The sequence below is a fragment of the Lontra canadensis genome, unplaced genomic scaffold, assembly GCF_010015895.1.
Source record: "Lontra canadensis isolate GAN:19392208 unplaced genomic scaffold, GSC_riverotter_1.0 scaffold45, whole genome shotgun sequence".
Lineage (NCBI taxonomy): Eukaryota > Metazoa > Chordata > Mammalia > Carnivora > Mustelidae > Lontra > Lontra canadensis.
In genome coordinates this window covers 5,261,363-5,275,926 of record NW_022631039.1, presented here as the reverse complement: position 1 = coordinate 5,275,926, position 14,564 = coordinate 5,261,363, and the positions used below count along the sequence as shown (strand labels likewise).

General features: G+C 45.0%; 1 protein-coding gene across 11 annotated transcripts in view; it reads left to right on the top strand.

The window, feature by feature from the left end:
* Nucleotides 1–14,564, top strand: part of GTF2I (general transcription factor IIi) — a 101,685-nt gene that overhangs the window by 63,554 nt on the left and 23,567 nt on the right. For all 11 annotated transcript variants that reach the window (XM_032872408.1, XM_032872406.1, XM_032872403.1 and 8 more), the window contains 5 exons: nucleotides 3,730–3,840; nucleotides 5,074–5,139; nucleotides 8,168–8,351; nucleotides 11,141–11,199; nucleotides 12,171–12,242. In XM_032872408.1, coding sequence (XP_032728299.1) covers nucleotides 3,730–3,840; nucleotides 5,074–5,139; nucleotides 8,168–8,351; nucleotides 11,141–11,199; nucleotides 12,171–12,242 — 492 coding nt within the window. The remainder of the gene's footprint in view (nucleotides 1–3,729; nucleotides 3,841–5,073; nucleotides 5,140–8,167; nucleotides 8,352–11,140; nucleotides 11,200–12,170; nucleotides 12,243–14,564) is intronic.

Sequence of the window (14,564 nt, the reverse complement as noted above, 5' to 3'; positions counted from 1 at the left end):
GCTGTTTTCTGAAAGACTGAGAGCGGACCCGGAGTGGAGCGAGACCGCCGGCGCAGAAGGCTGCTGCTGCGTCGGGCTCCCGGGGCGGAAAGCTGGGGGTTCTAGAGCCAGGTGGAGGCCGTGGAGATGAAAGTGGTGAAGTCTGGGTATGTTCTGAAAAGAGAGTCCGTCAGGAGGCGTTGCTGTTCGTCATTGTTTAGCTGTTTTGCTTGGCTTAGAAATGTTACCGGCCCGTTCACAGGCTCTGGGTGATGGAGTGCGTTCGTATTTGAGATTCTTGCGTTTTGAGTATTACAGCCGCTGAAGAGTCACGTAATGAGCTTCCAGCTGTTCGTGTAGAAATTAGAGTTTTAGAGGAGTTGGGACCTGGATCCGTGGATGAGAGTTATTGCCACTAATTTGACACGTGGAGGGTAATTCTGTGTACTTTTCAGAAGGGATAGTATCTAGTTTATTTTGATTTTTAAATGATAGGTGGCAGATTGTATGATGAAAATACTACTGTTGGATTGTGTTGCAAATGAAAGTATCAGAAAATTTGTTGCATATTTTGTTAATGCATTCAGCGTTCAGGATGCCATAATACATTTAGCTCTGAAGCCTGTGGTGTCCTGTAGGTATATTTGTAAATATGTTGCAAAAAGGAGAACGGGCTTTTTAAAGTACGGATTTTAAGTAGGGATAGTAGCTGCCTTTTTTCAAAGTGTGATAGGAGCTTTGGTTAGTCCTGGTAGCGTAGTGCTTTTTGTTCCCACGTAACAGCTACCCCACGTTAAAATATTTTGAAATTTATCTTAAAAGCTTTTAGCCTTGATGATGTAAACAGTTTTAGTTTGGGCTTGAATTTGAAGCTTCCCGAAATGTGTGTCTTTTAACACAAAAGTGGTTGCTGCTAGTGTGGAAGTGTCCTGATCGTTAGGATGACTGGTCGGTCTGCCAGACCTGACTGGTGGAAGGGGCAAATGCTTACTTACAGCTTTGTTTGATATTTGGCTACAGAGCAGTAAGTAATTTCGGCCCCGCGGGGCAAGGTTTTCGAGGTCAAGCATAACATTTCCTCATCCTTTCTCGAAAGAAATTGGAGTTTTGAGCAGCAAAGAGTGGAAGAGACTCTGGAAGGTCATAGCTGTTGCTGTGGTTTCGTTCCATGTTTCACAGGATTTAAAACACCCAAAGATAGATGAGTAAATATATGAAGTGGGTTAGTCTTTTACTCGAATGCGTGCTGTGCTATTTTATTGCCACAAATAATGAAATTCATCGCTTGGTTCGCATGTATAGATTAAACTTGCTTGTCGCTGGAGAGAAATGGGGAACCACTTTTTAATAATACCCAGTCTGCTCCATAGCTTGTCTTGTTTGCACACACTCTCCTAGGTTTGTTTTTGTTCTTTTCTTTCTGTTTATGGTTAGTGAGGATACTTGGGTAAAATATATTTATCCCACTAAATCCTTTACGTTGTAAAATGAAGCCGGGCTGATGGAAGCCGACTTGACACTGGAGACAAGCTCTCATGCCCTTTCCCCGGGCCCGGGTTTTCGAGTGTATAGTTGAGGTCAGTCTAATAGAATTGTTGGGATTCTTCGTTACTACCCCCCCGGCTCTCTTGTCCTCTTAATTTTATGCTCTTTTGGTTTTCATTTTATGTAATTTCGGTTAACAGCTTAAACGATGACCTATAGAAATAGGCTACATTAGCCCACAGGGAAAGTACTTCTGTTTTCAACGTCATTGCTTAATGTTTGCAAAGAAATTTTAACATTAAGCATTTTAAAAGGCTTTGGCGCAGGGCCCCCGGCTGGCTGGGCCGCTACAGCGTGCTCCTCTTGATCTCGGGGTCATGAGTTCCAGCCGGTTCCAGTTGGGGGTAGAGATTAGTTGAAATAGAACAAAATGGTTTGACACTGTTCATAGGTGAAGCGAGTGTCTGTCATTATGCGAACTAGCATAAACATGCTTGTAGGCTTCTAAAAATCTGGAATTGGAGAAAGACATTTTGGGTTTTTTTCCAGTACATTTTCAGAATGGAAGGGCAAGTGTATTAATGATACCGTGTATGTTTTCGCAACTGTGTCTTTTTAGGTTGAATTTAATTACTTGATAATCTCTTATAGTGTTTGGACCATTTTTGTAACCATTTGGCCACTAACGCTTGTCATAATTTAATAAGCCCAGAAGACATGGTTAACTTTTATTTTACTAGTAGTTTCTAATTTTAAGATCTTTTAGGATAGATTTCTTTTTTTCTGGGTTTGAGGAAGGGTTTGTGCAGTGACAGTCAACACATGAAAGCTGGAGTGTTGTAAGTTGGTCCTATGATACCATTTCCCAGGATCCACTGAATGTGGCATCGTGGTCTTTCCCAGCTCATAAATGGGTCCTAATGTAACTTAATCCACTATTGGTGGCATTGGTGACTTTTTCTCCTGTTGGTTGGAATAAGGAGAGCAGATGATTTCAGGCTGCAGGAGTATCTGTTGGCATTAGGGGAAGAACCCAAAGTCATGAGCCACGTCGACAGCGTCTGATAATCTCTGATATCTTGAGAGAATGGCAGACGGGTGTTTGAGGCTTTGGTCTGATTTTCCCTCGATTGACATATGAAGTGCACAGAAGTCATGTCTGGTTGTTCCAGGCAAGGTCACGTATTTGGGTGGATTTGAATTTCTTGTTATCTCTTGGAGAGCTCCGTGCTAGTTCAGCCCTAAGAGTTACACTGAGTCTGATCTCAGCTGCACTGTCAAGCACGGTGACAAGGTCGAGTCACATAGCGTTCGTGGAGCCGGTTTCTTGAGCTGTTGAGAGGACAGTGACGGTTATCTCAAGGAGTAACCTGTAGTATTTGAGTGGCATTTTTTGGTGATTCCTTAACACAGTGATTATTTTTTTTCTATCCTCACATTGAGTTTCAAGTAGAGATTTCTTAAAGTGGTGTTTTTAGTAAATTATGGACGATGTTTGAGCAGCAAAGTTACGATTGTGCCATGTGACATTTTCGGGGTTCTAGAAGAAGATGATCTTGGTTGCTTTTCTTACTTTATCCAGATGTCCTTAATTCTGGCCTTAGATGAAGTTTCCTAGCAGGGTTGAGCTGCAGGACATATCCGTGAAGACGGTAGCATGAACTCACACTAGAGATGTCTGAAATCTGTACTTCAGTATCTGCTTGCTCATTTCTCCTGGGTTTTGTGTTGACTCTAGCATTATCTGTTTCACAATGTAGCCCTGTTCCATTAATTCTGTAAGTTTTGTGTTTGTTAAAAGTGGCCGACATCCAGTTACCCGCCCCCTTGTTTATGCATGCTTAGATTTTGTATGAGCTCAAATGTTTCTCTGTTCGAGCTGTATTTCCTTCCCCTTTTTGTATATATTTGTACAATTTTAGGTATCTGTCTCTCAAAACCTTTTTCTTGAAAGACTTGAAAGAAACTGGAGTCTTAGGACCCGAGAGGGGTTGGGGGAGAAGGGAAATTTGGGAGGATGTAACTCAAATTAAACCAAAGAGGAGGATGTCAGGCAGAGGAAAATGAGGGCTGTCAGCTGAGCACGTTACCCCAAGAGTAGGACTGCAGGTGTCACCAGGAAGGAGTGGGCCAGGAATGACCGCAGACAAGGGCCCACTGCGGCCGCCCGCGGGCGTAAGCCCGTCCTTTGAATGTTGAGACCCGCGCGGACAGTAGCCGCAGCTCACAGACTGTTCCCCAGTGATGACAATTCTCTTTTTCAAGATGATGATTATTCTCCACCTACCAAGAGACCAAAGAGCAGCGAGCCCCCCCAGCCGCCCGTCGCAGAGCCTGCCAGTGCCGGGAAGCGGAAAGTGCGGGAGTTCAACTTCGGTAGGTTTCGCTGCAGACCCACCGCGTTCCTTTCGTGCCTTCCAGACGTTGTCTGTTTCCCCTAAGACTGAGAGCCGCTCGCTCGCCTGTGAGTGTGTCTGTGTGTCCGGGGGCGAGGCGGGGGAGGTGCTTTAAAACTGTTACTGCCTCAGATTCATTCCAATGTGGGGAGGACCAGGGCAGGCTGAAGGGCGCCCACGGACTCTCGAAGCGGAGGGTGCACTGCCCGAGCACGGGCCGGCCTGTCTTCCGACGTGAAGTACAGTGACTGGACTTGGAACCAGTGTTTCGATGACTCCGTAATTAAGTTGCTTTCCTTAGCTTTAAAACCTTCCTAATTTAAGATCTATTTTACGCTTTGATTTTTCTTGTTCTTGTAACTGCCAGCAGTCACTCTAACCCAAGCCCCAGTGCATGGTGTATCTTTTTCAACGGACTAAATAGAACGTCAGTGGGGCAGATTATGTGCAATCCATATTTCAGATAGGTAGAACATGGAACGTCTACGCTTTCTAAATAGCTTTTTGGTATTTAAATTTGTCATAGTCGTAAATATTGGACATAAGTTGGATTTTTTTATAGATAGTAGTACGTTTACATGTATTTCTACTCCTCAGCACTCAACGATATATAAATACTGATTTCCACAACTTAGGTTTTAGACGGTTTCCTGATTGACCTTGGACGACACCTCTTTTTGCCTCCATTTTATACTGTTCAGTTAGACTAGTCTTTTCTGACTTTGGACATTCTCAGGCTAAAAAAGAAGGTACTCAGTGTTCTGAAAATAAACTTTATTTTTCTCAAAATTTTTTACTTAATGAGGTAATCTATACCTCCGTGTGGGGCTTGAACTCACAACCCCAAGATCAAGAGTTGGACATTCTTCTGACTGAGCCACCAGAGGTGTACCTCGAAAATAAACTTTAAAAACACCTCTTATAATCTCTCATTGGACCAATTCTGAGCAGCACAATTCTTAAGAAATGCTTAAGAAAGCAGTGAAGTTACATAGGTGGATCTGGATTGTTAAAAATTAGGATGTGAGACTTTTGCTCTTGGCTGGGGTCATGAGTTCAAGGCTCATCTTGAGCGTAGAGATGACTTCATAGAAGAACAATTAGGATGTATTATGTAGAAAATAAGCCACTAGACGTTGGGTCACTGTAATAGAATAGTGCCCCCAAACAGGGGTTTAGTGTTCAGATGTAACTGGAACTCTCAATTTTTCAGAGAAGTGGAATGCTCGAATTACTGATCTACGGAAACAAGTGGAAGAGTTGTTTGAAAGAAAATACGGTAGGTTTAAACTCAGAAATTCTTGCAATCGTTTGTCGATAAGTCTTTCAACAATGGGGTTACTTTTCATCCAGTGTAAGAAAGTTCTCTCTCTCAGTGAAGTTACCGGTCCCTGAGAAGCTCGTGGAGGGCGCCTGTTCAGGTATTAGAAACCTTGTCGCTTAGATTACTGTGAAGCTTCGGCAAAGTTTTCTTCTCGGATTACCAGTTAGCACTTCTTTTAACCCTTCACCATGCTCCTCTGGGAGTTTAATTACATGTGTTTTGCGAAGTCTCAGATCTTGGCGATCGAATTGAAGATGAGCTTTTTCATGAAGTCTTTTTTTCATCTGCTTGGTTGAGTCCAGTATTCATATTGTGTCCTTATCTTCTGGACCACGGATCGAACTTAATTCTCGTCTGCTTTTATTATTCTGTCCTACATCTGCCTTTAGATAGTGATCAAAAAAACAAGCACCATGTTACTACCAGTTGGTATATATTACCTAAAGTAGGTAACACCTAAAAATAGCAACCTTCTTTGAACTGTGTTTTTATTTGGAGGATTCTTTTCTTTTCTTTTCTTTTTTTTTTTTAAGATTTTATTTATTTAGGGAGTCTGGGTGGCTCAGTGGCTTAAATCCTCTGCCTTCAGCTCAGGTCACGATCTCAGGGTCCTGGGATTGAGTCCCGCGTCAGGCTCTCTGCTCAGCGAGGAGCCTGCTTCCCCCTCTCTGTCTCTGCCTGCCTCTCTGCCTACTTGTGACCTTTCTCTGTGTGTCAAATAAATAAATAAAACCTTTTTAAAAAATTTATTTATTTATTTATTTGACAGACACAGCAAGAAAGGGAACACAAGCAGAGGGAGTGAGAGAGGGAGCCAGATGCGGGGCTCGATCCCAGGACCCTGGGACCATGCCCCGAGCTGAAGGCAGACGCCTAATGACTGAGCCACCCAGGCACCCCATTATTTGGAGGATTCCTAACTTTGCAATGGACTAACAGTCTAGAAAATGGGCTGATTATACTGAATTTTCACTTGAAAATTGGTTTTTTGGAGTGCTCTCCCACTCATGGGGTTTCTGTCGGTGAAGTTCTTAAATGATAGACAACACTGGCATTATTTACTCCGCTTAAAGAGGCGGCTCCTGTACCATTTTTCAGGGATGACACTCGACCCCTCTGTGAAGATTCGGAAGGAGAGTAAACTCAGTAACAAATTCAGTAACTTCTCCTTAAGGCTCTCCTAGTGGCCTTCCCTCTCCAGTAGCCGTAGCGTTTTCCCTGTGATCTTACTTGGTCCATTTTAAAGCATAAACTTCCAGAACTTGTTCTATGATCGTCACTGTTCCCCGCTGGTACGGCTACAGGCCCTGGGGCCAGAATGCGGGGCCCTTTCTCTTCATCCTCTCTGAGGCTGTTTTAGGGAGATTTGGTAAGTTAGACGGTGTAGTGTCTGTAATAGGTGGCCCGTAAGTACCTGGTGCTTGTTGTTTATACTTTATTATATAGTTACTGTAGTAGTGTTTAGAGTAAAAGTAATTTTCTATTAGAACAATTTTACAAATCTCAGTGCTTCTCATAAAGGAAAACAAAAATTATGTTTTTGCTTTTGTTGTGATGGTGGTTTATTGCATTATTTTGCATATAAGAAAACAGTGTTTTCCGACTGTTTTGAGAGTATAAAAACAATACTCATATTTCACAAATGGAAACAATTTTAATGGTGATAGCCTTAGGGGAAGATGTTTTCTTTGTTACCGTGACTAGGATTTTCAGCGGCAGCGTGACAACAGAGGATGTAAAGGTAGCCGGTATTAAAGTGTATACCGTGGTCCCCTGAAACGTCAGTACCCGCACTCCTGTTTAGCAAACAGACTTTAACATAAAGTACTAGTGAGAAGGGGCGGCTGTTCTGATGGAGGGCGATTCCTGTGGGAGAAGGAGGGAGCAAGGGGAGGCCACCGGAATCCGTCCTGCTTTGGGGCTAAAAGGGGCCATGGCCAGGTCAGTTGCTCATCTGCTGTCCTTGCGGCACACCCGCTGGAAGGCTGCTTCCTCGGCGGGGCTGTGCTCACGAAGGAGAGGTCTGGAAGGATGTGGTAGGTACCTGCCCTGCGGTGCTAGAACATCTGCTGTCATTGACTCCGCCTCAGAAGGTTTAACTGCGGAATTTTGATGGTGTCTGCAAATGTGCCTCTGTTGGGGACCAACTTAGCCTGTGCTTTTTTTTTTTTAAACCTTTAAAACTTCAGTGTCGCAGCCATCCTGTCCCTTGAGTTCTAAGAAGTCCACCTTTCGGAAGGGGGAGCTGAGGGGGCCTGGCTGACTCAGGCAGGAGAGCCTCTTGCTCTTGCTCTCGGGGTTGGGGGTTCAGGCCCCACGTCGGCCGTAAGGTTTGCTTGAAAACGATGCGGAATCGGAGTTGGGTGAAAGGGGAGGGTCGTCTCGACGCCAGTTCCATTATCGCCTGAAAACGAGGCATGTGGCGCTCTGTTGTGCAGAGAATCTGACCCTTTGTAAGTGTTGGATAACATCGCTGAGGTCTTCTCATTGTACTGCAATCTGGAGACTCGCCCGTGCTTTTGACCCTTCGCAGCTGCTGCGTTATTTTACCTTTGGACAAATAAAGTGTAGCAGAATCTTTACAGTTCAGGAAAATCTGCTTCTGTTTGTTTCATTTAAAAAATCCCCTTTTACACCAGTGTTTATCGTTGAAAAACACGACTCGTCTTCCTGTCTAGCTGGTGTGAGCCGGTATGTTTTTCTGGATCGTATGTTCCTTAGATTTCAGCAGGACGTCTGCTGCATCTGCATCACCCCCAGATAATGCACTATTTGATTGCAGATTCGGTCGGAGTACCTGCATCGTCGGTGTTGGTTTTCTTTTAGTTCCCTTTTGTTGCTCTCCTTATGATTCAGTTAAACAGAAGCAAAAATAGTCATAAAAGTTACAGAGCAGTACATATTGAATTACGCTGTTGTACAGACTGTGTGGTTAATCCCTGTCTCAATTAATCATTTTTCCTTTCTCTTTTTATCCTTAAAGCTCAAGCTATAAAAGCCAAAGGTCCTGTGACGATCCCATACCCTCTTTTCCAGTCGCACGTTGAAGATCTTTATGTAGAAGGGCTTCCGGAAGGAATTCCTTTTAGAAGGCCATCTACTTACGGAATTCCTCGCCTTGAGAGGATATTACTGGCCAAGGAAAGGATTCGTTTTGTGATAAAGAAGTAAGGCGCTCTTTGGACTCTTGTCTTTGTTCTCGTTTAGTGCATTTTTTTATACTGTTGTCAAATGTTCTTTAACCTCCAGGGCTGTATTTTAATTAAATTGGAGTTATATATTGTTTTATTCACCACATTTTAATGTGTTTCTGTGGACAGGATTTTCTTTTTTTTTTTTTTTAAGATTTTATTTATTTATTTGACACAGAGAGAGAGATCACAAGTAGGCAGAGAGGCAGGCAGAGAGAGAGAGAGGAAGGGAAGCAGGCTCCCTGCTGAGCAGAGAGCCTGATGTGGGGCTCAATCCCAGGACCCTGGGATCATGACCTGAGCCGGAGGCAGAGGCTTAACGACTGAGCTACCCAGGCGCCCCACAGCTCTCATTTTAAGTCCTTCTGTTGGAGATGAGTCTTTCTGAACTGTGTGTATATTGCAACTGATTTTTAAACTTTTTTCCTGAGATCTCTTGAACTATAAACAGTAAAGGAAATGAATGTCGTGGAATTAGGGACTCCTGGGGGGTGGAGTCGGTTAAGTTTCTGACTCTCCGTTTCTGCTCAGTCCTGCCTTGGGCTCTGCACAGAGTCTGCTTAAGAGTCTCTCCCCCCCTGCCGCCCCCTGCCCCTGCACATGCTCGCTTGCTGTCAAATAAAATAAACCTTAAAAAAAAAAAATCAGGGACGCCTGGGTGGCTCGGTTAAGCGGCTGCCTTCAGCTCAGGTCATGATCCCAGCGGCCTGGGATTGAGTCCCACATCGGGCTCCTTGCTCGGCGGGGAGCCTGCCTCTCCCTCTGCCTCTGCCTGCTGCTCTGTGTGCCTGTGCTCACTCGCTCTCGCTCTCTCTCTCTGACAAGTAAATAAATAAATCTTTTAAAAAGTATATCAGTAGTGGAATAACAATATTTAATCATTTGCAGAAGTATTCAGCTTCCTTACTTTGGGAACACTGTGGAGCTGCTTAAAAAATGGGAATTTAACAACCACCTCGGTCAAAGATTACAGCCGAGCATGCTTCTATCTGTGTTGGTATTCAGTAAGGGGGTGACAGCTTTTAAAATTTAAGCATGAAAGAGACCCAAGAGGTACCTGAGAATAATGAGTGAGCTGTCCTCCCCAGAGAGGACCTTGTTGCAAATAAATTTTTAGTTGTGAGATCTAATGGACTCTTGAAATTGAATTGTCAGCTAAATGGGCTTGCTCTAAAACTGACACTCGCCAAGGACCATGAGTAAGGATCCTCCTCCCCCTACGCATTACTACATGAATAAGTTTGTTTTAAGAAAAGTCTTTTGCACTGTCATTTTATTCAATTGTGCTTTTAATATTAGAGGTTTTAAATTCATTTTTTAAATAGCAAAATAAAACACAATTTATTTTATAGTTTTGTTATATTTATATAGAATTTTTATATATAGAATTATATTTATATAGAATTTATTGTATATATTTCTTAACGTACATATTATTGCTAGTATTTGCTAACCTTAAAGTATATAAAACTGTTGGATGTTGAAGTGTTAATGCAAGCCTGCCGTGGGATACTTACTTCATGCCGCACGTCCTGTTCCAAGTCCTTTCAGTACACTTAGTTACAGTTATGGAAGCCCTCTTCTTCATTGAGAGAGACCTTTTTTTTTAAAGATTATTTATTGGAGAGGGTAAGGGAGCACAAAGAGGGGGTGGGGCGGGGGGACAGCAGAGGGAGAGGGAGAAGAGGGCTCCCTACAGGGAGGCTCCATCCCAGGACCCTAGGATCATGACCTGAGCCGAAGACGGACTCTTAACTGACTAGAGCACCCAGGCGCCCCTTGAGAGGGACTTGTAAGCCCTTCTCTAATGGTTAATTAAGGTGCTTCATCTTGATGGATATATTTTGTTTTAGAAGGGTAATTCTACAGAGTTTAGCAAATGTTTTATTTATAGCTCACTAATACTATTTAAACACTATCTATAACCATTGATTCAGTCCTGTGCTGGTTTCCAGTATTTCTCCTTTTTTTTTTTTTTTAAAGATTTTATGTATTTGACAGAGAGAGAGATTACAAGTAGGCAGAGAGAGAGAGAGAAGCAGGCTCCCCGCCGAGCAGAGAGCCTGATGCGGGGCTCGATCCAGGACCCTGAGATCATGACCCGAGCCGGAGGCAGAGGCTTAAACTCACTGAGCCACCCAGGGGCCCCTCCAGCATTTCTGAAATGGCTGTTACCGGGGTCAGTCTTGTCTCTGACCCAATCTCCACCCCTAACAGCATCCTCTGACTTCAGGTCATTACACCAAAAAGGAGTGATGAGCTGTATAAGTTAGATGGTGAAAATTCTGTGATTTAGAAATTATGTTTTCTGGGCAGTTTTTAAATAAAAAAAAAAAACGTCATCTGTCTCACAGATGTGTTCGTATTGAAATATAGTTAGGATTTTTTTAACCAATTTAGAGATGTGAAGTGAGGTAGTCTTGAGTATAAAGTAAAGTGAAAGGAAGGATGTCATTATAGAGTTTCGCGGTCCCTTCATTGGTGTTACGCTGTGATCGGGTATCTTTTGGTTGGCTGCAAAGGGAACTCTTTCCGTGAAGGATACATGTTCCAAGATGCACCTTTTGAAACAATTTGCAATTACCATTTGGTTTGATTACTCTCTAGAAATCTCTGGAGAGGAGGGTTTAATAGTGCCCAGCAGTTCAGATGGTCTCATCTTTTTAAAGCCGGCCCTCACGCCTGAGTGTCACATAAGTACTATTAGTTGCTACTTTTGCTGAATCTTACCGGGCAAACACTTGGTACTTTTTCTCACCTTGCAGACATGAACTTCTGAATTCAACACGGGAGGACTTACAGCTTGATAAACCAGCCTCCGGAGGTAGGTCTCCAGTCTTGTTTCAGACTGTGTGTCACAGTGGGGTCCCTGGCCGGCTCAGCGGGTAGAGCGCGCGGCCCTTGGTCTCGGGGTCATCAGTTTGAGCCCCTCGTTGGCCATAGAAGTTACTTTAAAAAAAAAATATGCCAAATCACAACATCATATACAAGAAATGCACAGTATTGAAAGAGTATTTTCTGTTCTCTAGAAGGATAAACTCAGGTTCTTCCTAATCATTTTAAGTAAGTGCGGACGTCACACCACTGGGCAGACTGAGAGAGCTAAGCTCGTCCACTTCTGAGACACAAAGTCTGTTACTCGGCACGGTGAATCCGTGTGTCACCCACGTCTGCATGAGTCACCTGAATCCTCCCTCATCATTGTGCACAGGACACAAGAGGGATGACTTCTTAGAACACAGAGCCGTGGGTATATCACTTGTCTGTGAGACGCGTTTTGGAGAAACACACTTGTGACTTGTTCTCTTACTTCTGTCGGCTCTGGAGGCCTGGGGGTGTAGGTGGAAAACGGGAAGCCTGTCACTTAGGGTTGGCGTGATGGAGAGCTTGCCAGCGTCATCCTGTCCCTCCGTTTACCATCGCGGAGCTCACCCGCCGGCTGCTGCTCAGGAACCAGAGCTCTGCTCTCTCCGAGCTGTGGTCCTGACACTGGAGCTGGGAGATCACTCCTCATTACTAATTTCCATTTTGTCATTGTTTCATTCGTTGTTCTTTCTAGTCCGTGTCAGCACTGTTTTTAAGAAACACATTCTGAAATCTTAAAAAGAACAGGAGAGCCTGGCTGGCTCAGGCAGTGGAGGGGCGACTCCTCACTCAGGGTCGCGAGTTCAAGCCCCACGTTGGGTGTAGAGATTGCTTAAATAAATAAACTTTGAAAAAAATCGTAATACTTAATTGACCTGGTTTAGTAATGTGACCAGTTTGAGAACGTTTGTGTGTTTGTTCTTCTTACAGTGAAGGAAGAGTGGTATGCCAGAATCACTAAATTGCGAAAAATGGTAGATCAGCTCTTCTGCAAAAAATTTGGTAAGTCTGATTTCCCCCACGACTAAAGTATATTACAGAGTAAGTTTTCCAAATTTTGCTTTTAAGAAAGTAAATACAGTGACATGATACACCTTGTTTCCTTTTTTCCGCTCTTTATAAAAAAATCCGTCAACATATAATGTATTTATTAGTTTCAGAAAAAGAGGTTAGTGATTCTTCGGTCTCACATAACACCCAGGGCTCTTTCCATCACGTGCCTGCCTTCATGCTCGTCACCCAGTGACCCCATCCTCCCACCCCCTGTGCTCCAGCAACCCTCAGTTTATTTCCTATGATTAAGACTCTTTTATGGTTTGTCTGACTCTGATTCCGCCCTCCCTTCCCCTGTGATCCTATTTTGTTTCTTAAATCCCACATACGCGTGAGATCCTACGATAATTGTCTTTCTCTGATTGATTTCACTTAGCATAATACCCTCTAGTTCATCCACATCGTCGCAAATGGCAAGGTTTCAATTTTTTGATGGCTTGAGTAGTATTCCATTGTGTGTGTGTGTGTGTGTGTGTGTACACACCACATCATCTTTATCCACTCCTCTGTCGGTGGACACCTGGGTTCTTTGCACAGTTTGGCTGTTGTGGATGTTGCTGCTGTAAACATTGGGGTGCGCGTGCCCCCTTGGATTCCTGCATTTGTATTTTTGGGGTAAATCCCTAGTAGTGAAATTACTGGGTCGTAGGGTAGCCCTTAAGGAACCTCCGTACTGGTGTCCGCAGTGGCTGTACCTGTTTCCATTCCCAGCAGCAGCGTAGGAGGGCTCCCCTTCCCCGCAGCCTCGCCAGCGTCTGTCTTTCTGGACGGTTTCTTTTCCGCCATTCTGACGTTTCTTCCATCGGTGAATATACACGCGTTAATCATGCGGCGTCGTAAACCCACACCGAGGGGAGGGGCCGTACGGCGGAAGCACGAGCCCTTTTCCTGAGTGACTGACCCAGTGTTGCTGGTACAGCGCCAGGCCCCTTGCAGCCCAGGAGTCCCTTGTCTTTGGCCCCTTCCGTAGCACTTGGTGTGGCTTTCTGTAGCAGCAGGCCTGGGCCACAGTCTGTCCCTGAGGGCTGGTTATCCAAAAACGGGGTGTGCCCCCCTGTTCTTGTTCCCTGGCCTTGCCGGCTCTCGTCCCCAGACACGTCACTGTACTTGGGTTTGGTTTGTTGCCGCGGAATCCCTTGTTACCCTGGGCCGCTCTGCCCGGCTGTGTCGTGCTTCTCAGCAGCCTTCAGCCGGGCTGCGCTGCTGCTTGTTTTCACGGTTACAAACCATTTATACGGACAGTTTCGAACCTGGCTGACTCTTGTTTTTTTCCCATGTCACTGGTTGTCTTTTTCGTTCTTGATGGCACCTCCCTCTAGTTCGGTCTGCGCTTAGAGTGCTGCCTGGCGGCTCCGTCCTGAGTCCGTTGCCTCCTTCCCTGCGGTGTTCTCTCGGCCGCCAGTCCCTCCCATCTCATGTCACCAACGTAGTACCGTGATTCGCTATTTCCTGATGGCTTTCGCATTTAAGCTGCTAACCCTGGACACTCTCATTTGACTTCAGAACTTTATTTTTCCCCTGCCTGTTTCGTACGTCTGCCAACTTCACGTGTCCAAATTAGGATCTTTATCTCCCTTTGTAACCATGTTCCTTTCCCCGACCATCCGGGGACACCACCTTCTCCCCTGTTGTCCTAGCCAGAGCTCTGGGAGTCACCCTGGATTTCTTGATTCTCACAAGGCCTCCTGCTGACCGGACTTACAGCTCAGCCCAGATTCTACCCTTTTCTTCTTTGCTGCTGTCTCTCACACTGTCAGAGCTGGTGCTACAAAGCCAGTAGGTTTTAATACCATTAGAACCATAAGTCCCTTTTCTGTTTTCTACTCCACGGCCTCCGTTTGTTCTTGGAATGAACCCCACAGTCTCTGCTCATGGCCACCCCGCCTTCTAATGTCACCTCGTGGACTGTCCCCCGGCTCACTCCAGACTGGCTCGAGTGACTGTCTCCTTGTCCTTCAATTTTCGAAGGTCCTGCCCTCCTGGGGAGTGTGCCTTGCTGGGACCTCATGTTTTTGTGCCTCTCCTTTTCGTTTCTATCTCCGTTCTAGTGCGGCCGCGTTGGCCAGGTCTTCACTGGGAGGCCCGTCTGCCGCACGCCGCGGAGCACATCCTGTCTCAGCCCGTTTTCCTTCCTCAAAGCACCGATGGGGGTCTTCTGCCTCCCCTACGGCGCCAGCCAAGATCCTGCGTGTCTTGCCGCTGCTAGAATTGTGCTTAGTGCTAGAGCAGGCGCTGCCCGGATACTTGGGAACAGGCCTGTGCTACGGACGC